Here is a 17,655-nt window from a genome sequence, read left to right on the forward strand (position 1 = left end):
ATATTCATTTAACTTTTGATTGTTCTAAAAAATTCTTAAGTATAACCGAGAAATATTCGTTTTGCTCTACTGCATCTATTTAGATTTCTTATTGTGTTTTTATTCATGAAAAATTTTTTTTCCGTTTTTGTTATTAATTTTTTATAGAGCATTTTTGACTAGCATTATTAGTTGGTAGTATACATAATGGTACATAAGTTTAATTAAAATAATTTTATACACAGGATGTTGAAAAAAGGGTAAAATATTTTAAGGGAATTTAGTATCTCAAAAAACAAGTCGACATTTTACTCTTTTTTTCAACATCCTGTATGTTTTGTTTATTATAATAGTAAGTTTGTTTTCTGTAAGAAAGTTCGTAGAAATACTAAAAGAAATAGCCACTGAATTCTCGTTCGTAAAAATAGACTTTATTCTTTATCTCGTATGGATAAAACTCGCTTCGTGCGCGTATCTGCCTGTCGTAAGTATATCTCGTCTGTCCGATGCGTGTCGCATACGCACGCTCCCCTCCACTCGAGCCATCGACGCCGTTCCATTGCGCTGTAGACCCCGAGGCGCGCAGTTCAACTGGCCCGATAGTTAATTTCTCACATTCGGCCATCCGACGTTGATGTCTGTCCTCAGGCATCTCCTGCATACTCCAGCTTCCTTTCAGCTTGTCTCACAGCATCCGCTAAACATCGCCGTATCATTCGGGATCCATTCGTGATAACTGTAAGAAATAACTGACTTGGGAAAGCGCCGTCATGCTAACCAAGATCAGTCCGTGCTAACTGAGATCAGTCCGTGTTAACTGAGATCAGTCCGTGCTAACTGAGATCAGTCCGTGCTAACTGAGATCAGTCCGTGCTAATTGAGATCAGTCCGTGCTAACTGAGAAAATATTATTCGAATAAAATTTTATTCTTATATGTCTCATTTGTAACATAGCCAAATACATTTTATTAGGATAAATCTTTATTCATTAGATACGAATAAAATTTTATTCGAATAAATCTTTATTTATAAAATACGAATAAAATTTTATTCTAATAAATCCTTATTTGGAATTAACGAATAAATTTTTATTCAGAGGCTCAATTGTATGACACGAATAAAGTTTGATTCGAATAAATAGCAATTTATTTATGTCTAATATTTTATTCGTAAGTCACGGATAAAAATTTATTCGAATAAAATTGTATTTCTGATTTGCAGATAAAAATTTATTAGAATAGATATTTATTTACAAGTAACGAATAAAATTTTATCGCATAAAATTTCATTCTTATCCTTACCTAAATAAAATTTTATCTAAATAATGCCCAACACTGTTTCGCGGCAACACCACCCTGCCCCTCTACCGTTAGGAGAGCTGACCGGCCCGTAGCGGGTTTTTGGCCAAGATTTCGCGTCGTATTATTTCGCGGATTGATGCGTGAAAGAACGTGTCTGGCGCCCTAAGCATATCGATTCGTATTAATTACGGCCCTTTTCTCCGCTGCGGTACGCGCGGAGCGACCGACACCTTGGCATCGATTCTGTAATTTAAGTGAGATCGTTCGTTTTTCGCACTTTCATCTCACGTGAGTTTGTTCGTGCGATTCTGTAAAGTCAAAGTGAAAATACGAAATCACTAGATTTGCTAATGTGATAATGTGAATAATGTGGGAGACAACTATCGATGGAGAGAACTCTGTGTGACTCTGTACATACCTAAAATAAAAAGTATCACGCCATTATTGCAAAAACTTTTTTTAACAAAAATGAATGTGACGGAGAAGCAGAAACAAATACTTATAAACTTTATGCGATCTCATCCCGATTTTGGAAGAGGCAGATTACGTTATAACCGCGAAAATAAAAAAAGAATAGTAAGTGATTTTATAAATTATTTTATTATGACATAAATATTATTTTCAAAAACGTTAAATAATAGAAATAATAAATTGTAAATAAAAATTACAAGTAAATATGTGCATATTTTTTTATAGGATGAGTTATGGGAGGAAATAACATCAGATCTCAATTGTGCAGGCTGCGGTCCTCAAAAATTGCCAAAAGAATGGGCAAAGGTAAATATATATATACGTTAAATAAATATCAATTTGACTTGTTAGTTACTATTTTACATAATACTATTTTATTTTACATAATACTAATGGCAAGATTATTCTTTTTTTGTTACAGACATGGCGTGATTGGAAATCGAATTTGTTAAAAAGAGTAGCCACATATAAAAGTTACTCAGCAGGCACTGGAGGAGGACCACCAAAGACTTTAGACACTAGCCCCTCCGAAGACGATTTATTAGAATTTCTAACACCTGAAGCCAGTGGAATGTCTAATATTCCTGAAGGAGGAGCTATTGGCGATAATAACTTTACTTCTACTTACTTGACCGCTAAAAAAACTTTGACGTCACAGAATCTGCAGGATTCTCCTATCTGGCAAACCAAAGAGTTCTCAACCTCGCAGAATTCACAGATCAAGAAAACTTCATGCTTCCAAAGATCTCAAGATATGACTTCCTCCTTGCATCTCAATGCTGAAGTAATATTATTTTACTGTAGAGTTTTAAAATTATTATTATATACTATAGAGTTTTAATATTAATTTTATCTTACAAATTTTAGGAAAATCTCTTCGACAGTGACGTAATAAATGTCAATGATACAGAGAATCTTCCAATAAATGTAAGTGCAATCATAATATATGATGTTTCTTTTGTTCACACGATGTATCTATTTCTTGCAAAGTAGTATATAAAAGTATTTTATTCTGTTTCAGATATCTTCTAATGTACTCGCTTCTATAGGAAATGTACAGATTCCAAAACAAGTACATTGCCAGAACTCCAGTACAATATCAACAAAAAACAAGAGATATTCTGATGACAGAGGTAATGAAAATTAATTACTAATGACCACTCCTTTCTTATGTGATATATCAACACTATTTCATTTTATTTAATCTTTTGACATCTATTATTGAAGAAAACTGATATTAATTATAATATTGAATTTCTTTTAGATATGGGTAACAAAAAAATTAAACAGAACTGGCAAACCACCAAAGAGTTCTTGACCTCGCAGAGTTCACAGATCCAAAAAACTTTATGCTTCCAAAGACCTCAAGATACGACTTCCTTCTTGCATCTCAATGCTGAAGTAATATTGTTTTACTATAGTTTGATTATTATTAATTTAGAGTTTTACTATTGTTATCTTACAAATTTCAGGAAAATCTCTTTGACAATGACATAATAAATGATGATACAGAGAATCTTCCAATAAATGTAAGTGCAATGATAACATATATGATGTTTCTTTTCTTTACGCTGTATCTATTGTATTTCTTGCAAAGTATATAAAGGTATTTTGTTTTGTTTCAGATATCCTCCAATGTACTTGCTTCTACAGAAAATGTACAGATTCCAAAACAAGTACATTGTCACAACTCCAGCACAATGTCAACAAAAAACAAGAAATATTCTGATGACAGAGGTAACAAATATTAATAACTATTGAGGACTCCTCTCTTGTGTGATATATTAACACTATTTTATTTTATTTTATTTTATCTTTCGATGTCTATTATTGAGAAAAATTGATATTAATTATATTTAATTTTTAGATACCGGTAACAAGAAAACAAAGCAGAATGTTAAACAATTATTTGAACAGCACACCGTGGATTATTGCAGTATTCAGGAGCGATCGTTACAATTGAAAGAGGAAAAATTGACTGTAGCAAAAGAAGAGTTAGAATTAAAAAAACAAACTTACCAAGAACGCAACGAACTCCTAACATCGTTGATTGAAAAGGTAGATGAATTAACGAATATAATTCGATCCGTTGCTCCGCAATATTTGGAATAAAATAAGGAAAACAAAGTACATTGATGGGAAGTTTGCATGGGAGAGTTTCATGTCTTTCATAAATATTAAAAGAATTGGTGCAATTGTTTTGTTAAGTACACTGTATTTTTTATCTAAATAAACATATATATTTATCATACAGTTGTTTACAAATAAAATAATATACTTTCTCATTCCCACTATTAAAATAATATACGTTCAATATACATCCTAATTTTTACGTAAAATATTGTACAGATTTGTCGGACAATTCAATAATAGGTTTGTTTAAAAAATGTTTCAAAAGCTCCTTAAAATTACTGATAAAATTACAAAAAATCTAAAAAAAATACTAGTAATATAACATCGAATTAAGGATTAATTAATTAGTAAAATACCATTGAATCACTCGAGTTTGGGTTTGTTCTCCAGTTTCTTCGGCAATATTACATGGTATCGGTGGTTCAATATCCATTTCATCCAGATATCTTTCATCGTTTGGAATTCTCCATTTAATTGCCATGTTGTGTAGAATGCAGCAAGCATTAACAATGAGAGCTATATAACAAAATATTTCACCAATATATACAGATTGTAAAAAATAGTAAAATTATAAAATAGTGACCTTAAACTAACATATAAAATAATGTAAAAGCAAAATAAAACTTAATCATAAACTTAATCATGGCTGCTTTCGCGACAGATCAAAATGATTCAGATTAAAATGATCTCTGCGCTATAATTATTCAAATTTGAAATTTCATTAGAACTATTATAATGAAATTTCAAATTTGACCAATCATAGCCACGGATTATTTTAATCTAGATCATTTTGATTCTGTTGCGAAAGCAGTTAAAAATACGAAAAAAAGTTATAAAGAAAATTATAAAATAATAAATAGAATTAAAAAATGAAATTACCAGCAAATTGTGGAGAATAATGTAAAGCTCGTTCTTTCCGTAAGCAACGCCAGCGACCTTTTAGAATGCCGAACATCGCTCTATAGTCACACGAGTCCGGACATGATAATCTGTATACCTTGCGCCTGGAGTTCCTTCTACTTGATTTAATTTTGGCGTCAGTAAAAAAGGTAGAAGAGGATATGCAGAATCACCTAAAATACGTACAATGTTAGTCTTTAACCAACACTAATATTTTTGTTTGATAGATGCATAATTAAAGAAAATTATAAGTACTATAAAAGAAGTTCACTGAAGCTTGAATATAATTGAATATAATTCTTATTATGGATTTTGTAGGCTTTCCAGCAACGACACAGAGCGACAAGTGTATCGTTCTATCTTTGCTGTTCACTAGTATTGAAAGAAGATAGAACGATACACTGTGTCGCTCTGTGTCATTGTTGGAAAGCCTACATTATTACAATATAATTATTTACCTAGAAGCCAGGAATTTATTTCACCTTCTCTGTGCCTTTGCTCTAAATGAGCAAATACTCTCGATGATCGGAGCACTCGGGCATCGTGTGTTCGGCCACCATGGGCACTATTTACGGCAAGAATTTCGCACTTGGAATCACAAATCTGAAATTACATTATTTAGTAGTTTATTATTATTATCATTATTATATATATATATGTATTATTATTATTAATATTATTATTTATTTATTGTGATACATATTCCAGCATTACACAGTATATTTATATACTTACAACCAATACATTTAACGAATGATATAACTTTCGATTGATAAATAGGTATTCCCTCTCAATTTCTGGTGGAAAAATGGCAACGTGTGTTCCATCAATTGCTCCAATAACTCCTGGAAAACCGCCGTTTCTGAAAAATCTGAAAAATAAATATTAGATTAATAAAATATTTTTATCCTTAATAATCTACTGATTAAAACTTATATTGAATATTATATAAAATAAATAATAAAATTATAATATAAAAACTGACTAGAAATTTATATTTATTCGATCTGCATTCTACGTACATATATAAATCATATAATTATTGATTATTACCCTTGTTTGATGCTTTGAATTCTGTCAGCGGTTACTGGAAAACAAATCCAATCGTCAATAATACAATTCAATGCATTGACAGTCGCATGAAGGGAACGGCTCAATGACGTTTGAGACATACACGTAAAGAAATCTTGGCCTGTTCTTCTCTGATAGGATCCTGATGCGAAGAAGTTTAATGATGCTAGTATCTAAATAAAATAACAAGAATTGAATCAGAAAGGTTAAAAAAATCATTAGGAATTTAATAGCTTTACACAAATAGAAAATTCAAAATATATTGTACCTGTAATTCATGAGATATTGCAGTTTTCCGTGATATTTGTGGCATGAATGGCACCAATTGTGCAATAAGCATACGAGTTGCATCTTTTGTCAGTCTAAAACATAAAAAGCATGTAATCACGCGCTGCAATATAAAGCTTTGTCACTACTAAAGGACTTTAAATATGAAAATTTACCTGTACAGCTTGCGAAATTGGCTATCAGACACTGAAAAAGGATCTAATGCATCTCTGAGTAACATTCGTGTAACCCTCATAATCTGATTGCGTTCAAAAGCTCTTCATCATCCTCTTCCTCAAGTATTAAAGCAGCCATGAATATTTCCATTTTTGTTACTTTTTCGGGCTTTATTATTTGTGCGACACTTAACTTTAAATAGAATCTGTGGTCTCCACACACGTCACGACGCTATCTATAGTTTCTCTCTCGCTCTATTCTTCAACTTCTCTCTCTCGGATTTCACCATTCGACAAGAAATTTCTTGCCGAACAAACTCCCGTGAGATGGTACGCATTTCCACTAGGATGAAAGTTACTGAATCGCTCGAACTGCTCACTTTTAGTATTTTCACTAAATTTTAGACACAGAATCGACCCCCTTAGCTCACACGCGGAATTAAATAAATCTATCTCTATATCGTTTTTTTGTAGACGACTCCGCTCCGTTCTTCCGGTTTGCCGCGCGCGAATCGGAAGAAAAAGTCGTCGCAATATATATATATATATATATATATATATACATATATAGTGACACGGAATGTCTAGATCATATTTATGTCCATATTATCAAAAGTTTACCAAAATTATAATAATGTTCGGTCACAAGGTTCCCCCCCCCTTGTTTATTTAACGACAAACATCTAACTTGTTATATAATGTCAAAGTTATATTTTGAATTACTCGCGATGGATATTTTGACAAGTGCGGATCGGTCGCGTGCTCCCTCGTATGCCTTTGCGCTCTCTCGATGAGTACCTCTCGAGAATTAAGTTCACTCTTTTGTCTCAGCTTTAGTTTTTTAACACTTGTTTTCATAGTGATTTGTGGTGCACATACGACACACATCCATTCTCTATACGGCTGTAACCGATCAGAGGCGTCTCGTAGAGAGAATGGTGTTTGGTGTTTCGTGGGATACCGCGTATTTCGGTCGCACGATTGGCACTTGCTAATTATTGTATGTATCTGTTTCATGTAGTCACTGAGAATGACCCGAAGAGGGGTCGAAACGTTTGGTTTTTGAATTAATAAAATCTTTCTTGTGTTTAAGACAAATGTTTATTGTTCGCGCTTTGACCCGTATCCGCTCTCTATAGCCGGTTTTTATTTTTATATTTTAACGTTATTAGAGTTTGTTTACTAATTTTTCTTTCATAAAATTTCTACCGAAAAAATTCTTCAGCATCAAAATTGTGCGAAGACTCTTGATGCTCGTGACAGCAAGCAAAAGCAAAAAGGATATTGTCTGAATACAAGCAGTATTTTTAATCAAAATAATAACGAGAGTTTCAACGCTATTATCATTTGGAAGTTTGTGCTGAAGACATCGTTTAACGGCTCTTTTACAATAAAAACTGCTGCTAACATTGCCACAATATTATTTAATGATGGACATACAAGATACAAGTCTGATGAATGTTCTGGAGATATTAGGCGTGAGGATATGCGAAACTTTCCCCATGTTCCTATTTTATTGCTGCCAGTACTGAAAATATATAATATACGTAACGTAAACTATAGATTTTCAGTACGGGCAGTAATATCGGAACATGCCCTTTGTATCAATATTGTACAATGGACACGAAACGTACCATTATGGCCGAGTGTCACGCGTGAGAAAACACGCACGAGAAGCGTTTGCAAGCTAAAAGAGATAAAAACAACAATGCCAACGAAAACTCGAATGCTGAAAAGCTGTTATATGGTTCAGGAATAGCTGATTAGAAATAAGTTAATTAATTTAATTTTTTATTTTCGAATGAATGACTACTGAAACTTTAAGCGCATTTTTCTCAAAAAGGACTTTTTTAACCGCATTCACAATAGATCTAAAAAATTGTGCATCCGATTACTATAATTAAGGTCGCAATAATATAAATTTGTTCACAAAATCCATCTCTTTTTTACCCGATGTAGGATTTTTTTTATTACTCCCTTTTAATTTTTTTATCAATGAAAGGGCTTTATTTTTTCGTCTATTTATTTTCAAAGGTTTGCCATTTTGTCATTTTTTCATAATTTTATTTTTTTTCTACGTCAGGTAATAGTCGTTGGTATATAGTTCATAAATATTTTGGATTTTCATTTCAGATGAATTGTATGGCTGAAATGCTGTCAACGCGACCACCAACTTTTTTTTGGAACGCTGACTTTCGAGCTCTGGACAGTGAATATATGGGCTCCAAATTAATTAGAAAAGATTATTTCTATTGTTTAAATACATTTAATAAAATATTCAGAAAGTCACAGAAAGATTCGTTGTACAGTTTCTTTGAAAAAAATTTCTAAAAACACCTTTACTTTTTGAGTGGTTACCCTGGTGTCCCCCTTAAGAGTGAGAAAATATTTTTTATTTCTTATTTGTTGTAATTAATAATCATCGTGTTGTGTATTTCATTTATTAGACAATATAAAATGTGTACAGGTATCCCAATTACAAGTAGTTAGAATACTGGGAGAATAACGGGATAAGTACGATACGTCCGGTCGGAACACGTATGTAATAGCAACTCGCTTCTCCTCCTTCGTACACGCACACACGATCCTTAAACCCCCGCGCATGAGCTCTCCTAAAGGTGGTATTTAGATTTAACCGCGTACGTTCGTATTACGTCCGCGCGCTATACAATCGAATATATTGTAAGAAATATATGTATATTTCTACGCCCGATAGTTGCTGCCACCACATACCGGGTGGCGCATGCGCGCGCATAGGCGTCTCGTGCTCCGACACGAGAGAGCTCAGGAGAGCGCGATCGGAGGAGACTCTCCTTCGAGAAGCGAGCGAGTTAAGTTCTGCGAGAGTCGTCAAGTGTATATTCTTCTGAATAAACCTTTCGTTGTTTTACGTTCAAGTATATAGATCAAGTATATTCAGTGCTATCCTCGACCACGCTTCCTCATCCGGACTACACCTTTGATAAATAAATAACACACCATCCTCGACATTCTAATCCAGTTTATTGAAATTATTCTCGGTCGGTTACTTACATCTCAGAAGTGGGATACGGATCACTCGATACAGCGATGGATCGCGCGGCGTTAGAAAAGCTCACAGTGGAGCAATTGAGACAAGAAGCAGCTAAGTATAGGCTGCCTACGACAGGAAGGAAGTTGGAGCTTATCGAAACCTTGATAAGCCATTTCCAGAGCAACGCTCCGGTAGAGGACCTAATAGGACTTGCCGTAAACGAGGCAAGCTCCGAGAATAGAGAGGTCCCGTTGCAAGGAGCAGGCCCTTCGGGAAGAGCGGGCCCTTCGGGAAGAACAGCTCCGACGTGCATGGCTAGCCCGTCGGAACGAATGGACCCCCTTCAACAGGTGGTCGCCGCCCTCCAAGGAGTAATCCGACGGCAGGATGAAGAGCGGCAAGACCAAAGGTGCTTCTTCGAGGAGCAACAAAGAAGCTTCGCTCAACTCCTAGAGGTGTTGGCGGCTCGAAGCAATCCTGGAGCACCAGCAGGAAACAGTGCTCCAATCCGAGGACCGCCGGAGCGAGAACCATTGCGCTCGCCGGCGGGATCTCCTCCGATTTCTGAGGGACGATCAACGTGGTCGTCCGGCCCTGCAATCCAGGCATTGGCCTCCCAAATCCCAGAGTTCGCTGGTAAGGAGGAGGACAATGTCCGCACGTGGATCCGGAGAGTCGAAAAGGTGACCCTGGTCCACGGAGTTAGCGACGGAGTCGCGCTGCTGGCAGCCTCGAGCAAGCTGTCCGGATCGGCTCGCCGGTGGTTCGACGTCCAGAGCGGAGCAGCAGTTGAATCGTGGATCGGCCTCCGCGACGAGATGATTAAGATGTTCGATCAGAAGGTTCCCTTCTTCAAGGTGATGCAGCGCATCGAAGCCCGGAAATGGCAGTCGGGCATGGAGACCTTCGATGAATATGCCATACATAAATTGGCGATTATGCATCGAGCAGACCTTGCCGAGACGGACCAGATACATCTGCTGGTAAGCGGAATCACGCAGCCGTCGCTAAGAGGCATTGCGCTCTCGGTGTTGGCGGAGACGGTAGACGTCTTTCTGGAGCATATGCGCCGGATCACCCAGGGCATGGGAGACCTGGACAAGAAACCGGCGACGACCAACCCGACGGCCAAGGCGAAGGACTCCACCTGCAGGAACTGCGGAAAGAGAGGTCATGGACATAAAGAATGCAGAAGTGAAGCTAGCTGTTTTTATTGCAAGGAGAAGGGCCATCGTCGTTTCGATTGCCCCCTCCTCAAGAAAAAGGAAGCTAAGGCGCAGAAAGCAGTATTTACTTCGGCGGTGGCAGCCGGGGTCTCCGAGGAAAGCCTCCAGGCGGACGTAGTGGCAGCCGTCGGGGACGCACATCACCGGCTCGTCGTCGAGGACCCTCTCGTTTGCGTAGACAGCCTGTTGGGTGAGCGGAAAAAATGGTTAGCGTTAATAGATACGGGAAGCCCCGTCTCGTTCGTTAAATATAGCGTTTATTGTAAATACATAAAGCCCACGGGTGTTAAATTAAATCCGTCGGATCGCGTATTAAAAAATTTAAGCGACCAATCTTTGGAAACTTTTGGAAGAGTCTCGGTACAAATATCTCTAGAAAAAATGCCCGGAATTTTGTTCGACTTAACTTTATTTGTTATGAACAGCGATTTCTTCCAAGCCGACTTTATATTAGGTCGCGATTTCTTGACAAAAGAAAAGCTAACATTGGTCCTCAGGCCTACCGCACAAGGGCAGAAAAACACGGTCGAGTTGTTTGCCTGCCTGCCTTTGTGCGTAGAGGATCAAAATACCGCTATAGAGCAGACAATAGACAACCTTGCGACTGACTTTGATTCGGAGACAGAAAAACAATTGAAAATTGCAATAACAGAAATTGAAAATAAGCAGGTCGTACCAGTAAATGACGGGTACGCGGTACAGGTCCGGATCAAGGACGAATCCGTCTACGCGTATGCCCCGCGGAGATTCGCCCATAGCGAACGTCTCGAGATGCGCCGGGTTGTGGATGACCTACTCCGACGCGGCATAATCCAGCCGAGCGTCTCGCCTTATTGCGCCAGGGTCGTCCCTGTAAGGAAAAAAGACGGTAGCATGAGATTATGCGTTGACTTGCGGCCGCTTAATAGTCGAATTATAAAACAAAAATTCCCCTTCCCGGTAATAGAGGAATGTCTCGCAAGACTCGGGGATGCGAGAGTATTCTCTTTACTGGATTTAAAAGACAGCTTTCATCAGATTCAGGTACACGAGGATTCAACGAAATACTTTGCATTCGCGACCCCGGGGCAGTTCGAATACAAGTTTTTACCGTTCGGGTATAGCGAAGCCCCGGCCGAATTTCAAAAAAGATTGTTTCAAATATTAAATCCGTTGATTAGAGAAGATAAGGTAATCGTGTATATGGACGACGTGCTCATCCCGTCCCAGACGGTCGAAGAAAATATAGCAATATTAAAGAAAGTCACGTTAATTCTCAAGAAATACGGATTTCAATTGAATTTGTCAAAAAGCAAATTTCTCAAAAGAAAAATTGAGTTCCTCGGATATATAGTATCGCAGGAAGGAATAACGTTAAACTCACGACACACGGAAGCGGTGAAAAAATATAGTCAACCGAAGGATCGCTTGCAACTGCAACGGTTTTTAGGTCTCGTAAATTATTTTCGGCGGTTTATAAGAAATTTCGCGGGAAAAGCGCGTCCGCTGCAAAACCTTTTAAAGAAAGACGTTGTTTTTGACTTTGACAACGCGTGTGTCGAATCGTTCAATAAATTAAAAACGGAACTCACCTCGGCGCCGGTATTGCGGCTGTATAATCCAGCCGCCGAAACACAATTGCACACCGATGCATGCAGTACAGGATTCGGCGCGATCTTGCTTCAAAAGCAGCCCGACCGGTCCTGGGCTCCGGTAGCATATTTCAGCCAGGCCACCAAGGATGCTGAAAGCAGATACCATAGTTATGAGTTGGAGATGCTAGCGGTCGTGCGAGCGATAGAGCGTTTCCACTTATATCTATACGGTATAAATTTTACCATCGTAACAGATTGTAATGCGATTGTTTACGCGGTCAAAAAAGCGAATCTTAACCCACGAATAGCTAGGTGGACGCTAGCTCTTCAAAATTACAACTTTGAGATAACTCACCGGCCCGGCACGCGTATGTCCCACGTCGACGCCCTTAGCCGTAGCATAGCCTACGTCAATGAGCTTCCCCTCGAGCGCGAGCTCGAATTCCGCCAGTTAACTGATCCTAAAATCAAAGAAATTAGTCAAAATCTGGAAATGCGAGAGGACAAACGTTTTAAATTAATAGACGGACTAGTTTACCGATGTGAAGACAATAGCGAAAAATTCGTGGTGCCAGAATCCATGGTGATAAGCATTCTGCGAGCTTACCACGATGATATGGCACACTGCGGTGCAGAGAAAACCCTCTCTGGAATAAAACAAAATTATTGGTTTCCTTCCATGTGTAAGAAAACATATGACTATTTAGAAAATTGCCTTACCTGCCTTATGTCGAATAGTTCTACACATAGATTTGAGGCGGAGACTGCACTATATCCTTTGCCCAGTGCCCCACTGCAAATCCTCCACGCTGACCATCTCGGTCCGCTGCAGGCTACACCTAGAAATCACAAACATATATTAGTTATCGTGGATGCTTTCACTAGATTCACTTGGTTATTTGCGACAAGGTCTACAGGGTCTAAAGAAACTATAGATCATATGGAAGAATTATTTAACTTATTTGGGAAACCGATAGAATTAGTGACAGACAGAGGCACGGCCTACACATCGCATGAATTTGCAGGATATGTTAAAAAGAAAAAAATAAAGCACCGGAAAATAGCAGTGGCGGCACCCTGGGCCAATGGTATAGTGGAGAGAGTCAATAGATTTGTCACAAGCTCTCTCACTAAACTACTCGACTCTCCCTCAGACTGGAGTCAATATCTGGGGACGTTACAGTATATTATAAATAATACACACCATTCAAGCATCAAAGCGAGTCCCTCAAAACTCTTGCTTGGCTATGATCAGCGTAGCCACGTTGATTTTCCTTTCGCAAGCTTTACACAAGCCCTAGTAGATGTTGACTCGGATCTGCAAAAGGAGAGAGAGATTAATAGAGAAGCAGCCCTTCAGGCAACAGAAGAAGTTCGTAATTATAACAAAATGTATCGTGACAAGCGCAGCGTGAAACCCTCAATATACAGTGAAGGCGATTATGTAGCAGTAAGGGATACGCGTCCCACACCTGGAGTCAATTCTAAATTAAAAACGAAATACAAAGGTCCCTACCTGGTCGCCAAGAGCCTTGGAAATAATCGATATGTCATCCGTGACATCCCCGGCTTCAGTTTGACAACCAGACCGATGGACACAATCCTCTCAAGTGACAGGCTCAAGCCGTGGATACGGATAAAGGATCCGGAAAATAATCAAGGACAATAATTCTATTAACTTTTCGTTAGATCTTAGAGTTTAAGAATATTATTTTGTAAATCAGTGTAACATTTATAGCAGTAAGACAAAGACAGTATACTGACAGTACAATACAAACCTTGTAAATAACGTAGAGAAACAAATATCCTCGTCCAAATGATGTGTAAACCACAACCACAAGTCCCTGGATGTGCGTAATAGCAATCGAGCGCGCGTGACTTTGTGCAATATTGTATAACAACGCAATTATTGTAAAATACGGTGCCGGTAAAACAGCACTCCTGACTTACCACCGAGACGGTGGCAACGCCAAGATGGCCGAGCTGTAAGAAATATATGTATATTTCTACGCCCGATAGTTGCTGCCACCACATACCGGGTGGCGCATGCGCGCGCATAGGCGTCTCGTGCTCCGACACGAGAGAGCTCAGGAGAGCGCGATCGGAGGAGACTCTCCTTCGAGAAGCGAGCGAGTTAAGTTCTGCGAGAGTCGTCAAGTGTATATTCTTCTGAATAAACCTTTCGTTGTTTTACGTTCAAGTATATAGATCAAGTATATTCAGTGCTATCCTTGACCACGCTTCCTCATCCGGACTACACCTTTGATAAATAAATAACACACCATCCTCGACATTCTAATCCAGTTTATTGAAATTATTCTCGGTCGGTTACTTACAATATAACACATCGATAATTTCTTTTTATTATTTATTGAATCATTAATCAATAATGTATATAGATTTATATAGACTATATAGATTTGTAACTTTAATATAGTGAGAAAATATTATTTCTCATTTGCTTGTATTACTTTAAAGGCGCTCTATCACACAATTATGTTATTATCATAGCATCATTATATTACATTACTATAGCAAAGTTTTCTTCCTTTATTACGATTACCTTATCTATAATAGCCGTTTGAATATAAATTGTATCCAGGAAACCATGCCTGAAAGCCTGTCCAAGCAAAACAAGATCGCATTGTCAATATTTCTTTTATAAAATAAAATCTACAGAATATTTAATAATTATGGGCGAGGAATAGAGTGCAATTTAAAGATTGGAAACTCATAAAATCTCGTCAGCGTGAGTTAATGACTCAATTCTTCAAATTCCAAATGTGTAATTATGAAGCCAACATCTGATCAGGAGTGGAATTACGTGCACAATCGAATTCGATCAGTCGACTTCTAATGCGTTTCTGCTCTACAGTTTTCTTAGTTCATGCTTATTTATCATTGGATTTTTGACAAAAAAACTGTAGAGTAGAAACGCATTAGAAGTCGACTGATCGAATTCGATTGTGCACATAATTCCACTCCTAAACCTACAGAGCCGAAAACATTAAATATTAATAAGGCTGCTGTAACAGGAACTATTAAGGCCTGTGTCCACGATACTAGAAATCGGTCCGAGTTCTCGATTCAAGTTCTCGAATAGAAATAGTTGTACTTTGACGACTCTAGATGGCTTATAGTCGAATATGTAAAAAAATAAAGAAAAAATTATTAAAAGTTATAAAAATTACATTTCTATTATCCAATGTCACGTTCACCAACATTTATTAGCTATTTATAAAGTAATAATGTTGACAACAAGAAATTAAATTGATATAAACCTAGCAACTAGTATGGAAAAATGGGACGCGACGCATTTTTTCATCCGAGCTTTCTATTCGAGTTTTGCATCCAAATTCGGTGTGTCCACGATCCGAGTTTTAGTAACTTTTTCTCGGTCCGAGAACTTGGACCGAATTCTCGGATCGTGGACACAGGATTTTACAGTTGGAATTGGTTTTATCCTTCTGGAAGAGAGCTATGTGCAGCCATGAATATTCCATGCATGTCCGATAAAACTTATATTAAATATTGAAAAAATTTAATCAATGGTTTTAAGAAAACAACCGTGGAAAATATAAAAATGACTAGCAAAGTTGAAAAGCAACTCGATCTCGAAAGAAAAGAAACAAAACTGTATTCGGTATATAACTGTTATAGTGGACAATAATTGGATGAAGACATCAACGCCTACGATTCTCTTTCCGGCGTTGATGTTACAATTGGTTACTGCACAAAAAAGATTCCTTCGTCGGTGTCCGCAATAAATTTTGCACGATATGTAATGTAGTGTAGTGGAACAAAACTAAATCGAATCAAGAAATCATAAATGCTACAAAAATTTCGATCGTAACACAAGCTCCACAACATGGAGAGCGATACTATTATAAAAGGCTTTAAAAGTAACCTGGAAATGCATGGAATGATTTATAGAACTGCTATTAATGGTAATAGCAGCGTATATCAGACCATCGATGATAATAGAGACCATACCGCGAACAAATGGTGACCGTGCAAATATTGAATATATCAATTATTTGTTTCGCAATCTATGCAAAAAGTTAAGACCCAGTAAGCAAAATATTAGCAGTATGTCGGCAGATTGGCAGCAAATTCAATCAGAGTATTGAGGCAGATTGACATCAACTGCGTCCGCATTGAGCTTGTGTTTTGTCAGCAGATTCTGCTGACCGAAGCTCCGCCTACCGCCGCTCTTTGTTCGCTGACGCAACGGTCCATGACAAAGAGATTCCGCGAAAAATTAATTATATGCTTTCGCGAGTAACTAAAATAATAAAGATAACATAAATTATTTATTCTTAAATTAATATTGCAAATATAATTAAATGCTAACATAAAATAAAGAAATACGCCTGTTGCGTGTCCTACGTCATCCCGGACGTCACAGTATAACTAAAATTATCGCAAATAACATAAAATAATAAAATACGCCGGTCGCGTGTCCTACGTCTTCCCGGACGTTACAGAATAAACTAATATTATCGCGAATAACATAAAATAACAAAATACGCCGGTTGCGTGTTCTACGTCTTCCCGGACGTTACAGAATAAACTAATATTATCGCGAATAACTTAAGATAATAAAATACGCCGGTCGCGTGTCCTACGTCTTCCCGGTCGTTATGGCATAAATTAAAATATCGCCCGCTGTGCGGAATGATAATTGTTGAGCGCGTTATAATTAAATAACATGTACTCGTCAAGAGTAAACTCTTGTAAATAAAATCTTTTTCGCGAAACGCGAGTCCTGCGTTTGCACGGTTAGCTAAAATAAAGTTATATTTTACTCGGTGCTTGGAAACTATCGGTTTTGCACCCGCTACTACTAGAGAACTGAATATCGTTTGGGATAAAGTCCCCTTAAATATAATAATATCGTGAATCGCGATTCCTACGGTCATTACATATGTAAAAACAAAATTAAATATTGCTCCTTGAGCCAGAACTAAAAGAAATACTTGTGGTTTCTCTGCAAGTGCACTAGGGTGTAGCTCAATATATAAGAAGTGTGGCGTATCTACACTTTCCGCTAGATTTGTTATTTTCCGCCTCGTTCGCGCTCTGGAATCTATTTGGATCGCGGAATAATCAATTACAGCCCATTATTATTAATTTCGCCGGTACCTTCCGCTACTCGTTTTCCATGTTTTGCTGCTTGTATATTCGGAGTCCCCGTGTGATCCGCTGAAGATTGGGCTGAAACTCCCGGCTTCAAGGTTATGCGTCGCCCTCCGATGCCTAGGATGGAAACGTGTGCAGTTGAAGGCGGAAACGCTGTGCAAGAGCTTCGGTAACCAGTGATACCTCAGAACCGGAATCGATCATCGCGCGCACCTGATGCATGGTTGACGGTCCGAGACATTGACGCGTGCGGTTGCTAGGAGCACTGTAGCTTCCTTCGTATTGTGGCTTTGCACGTGGAGAGACGAGACGGTAGCGGACGATTTGGTTTCAGGCGCGTACGCGTCATGCGTTGACGAGTGGTGCCGCGCGTTGCATGCGGCACAGGACTTCTTCGATTGG

The 17,655-nt window shown here is 37.9% G+C and overlaps 2 protein-coding genes and 2 long non-coding RNA genes across 5 annotated transcripts in view; 1 reads left to right on the forward strand and 3 right to left on the reverse strand.

Annotated features, from left to right (window-relative positions):
- The window catches only part of LOC145947344 (uncharacterized), a 93,781-nt gene that overhangs the window by 27,251 nt on the left and 48,875 nt on the right, over window positions 1-17,655 (reverse strand). Inside the window, exon 5 of one of the 2 annotated variants that reach the window (XR_014427149.1) lies at window positions 322-715. The exons of the other annotated variant lie outside the window; for it this stretch is intronic. This is a non-coding gene — a long non-coding RNA (uncharacterized LOC145947344). Of the gene's footprint in view, window positions 1-321; window positions 716-17,655 lie in introns of those variants that run through there. 2 annotated transcript variants of the gene reach the window in all.
- Window positions 1,699-3,946, forward strand: LOC145947338 (uncharacterized). The gene is made up of 9 exons (XM_083057142.1): window positions 1,699-1,856; window positions 1,977-2,057; window positions 2,173-2,535; window positions 2,619-2,678; window positions 2,773-2,884; window positions 3,016-3,152; window positions 3,224-3,280; window positions 3,377-3,488; window positions 3,619-3,946. The coding sequence occupies exons 1-9, from the start codon at window positions 1,749-1,751 to the stop codon at window positions 3,861-3,863; spliced, it is 1,275 nt and encodes a 424-aa protein (XP_082913268.1). The 5' UTR covers window positions 1,699-1,748; the 3' UTR covers window positions 3,864-3,946.
- On the reverse strand, window positions 9,778-12,190 carry LOC145947342 (uncharacterized). The gene is made up of 4 exons (XM_083057145.1): window positions 12,109-12,190; window positions 11,214-11,387; window positions 10,606-10,720; window positions 9,778-10,467 (listed from the first exon to the last, which is right to left on the reverse strand). The coding sequence occupies exon 4, from the start codon at window positions 10,286-10,288 to the stop codon at window positions 9,887-9,889; it is 402 nt and encodes a 133-aa protein (XP_082913271.1). The 5' UTR covers window positions 10,289-10,467; window positions 10,606-10,720; window positions 11,214-11,387; window positions 12,109-12,190; the 3' UTR covers window positions 9,778-9,886.
- Window positions 12,516-16,301, reverse strand: LOC145947343 (uncharacterized). The gene is made up of 5 exons (XR_014427148.1): window positions 13,628-16,301; window positions 13,316-13,429; window positions 12,832-12,950; window positions 12,650-12,758; window positions 12,516-12,572 (listed from the first exon to the last, which is right to left on the reverse strand). It is a non-coding gene; the product is annotated as an uncharacterized LOC145947343 (long non-coding RNA).

This window comes from Prenolepis imparis, unplaced genomic scaffold (genome assembly GCF_030444845.1).
Source record: "Prenolepis imparis isolate NDT839.2.m4 unplaced genomic scaffold, iyPreImpa1.0 SCAF_68, whole genome shotgun sequence".
In the NCBI taxonomy this organism is placed as follows: domain Eukaryota; kingdom Metazoa; phylum Arthropoda; class Insecta; order Hymenoptera; family Formicidae; genus Prenolepis; species Prenolepis imparis.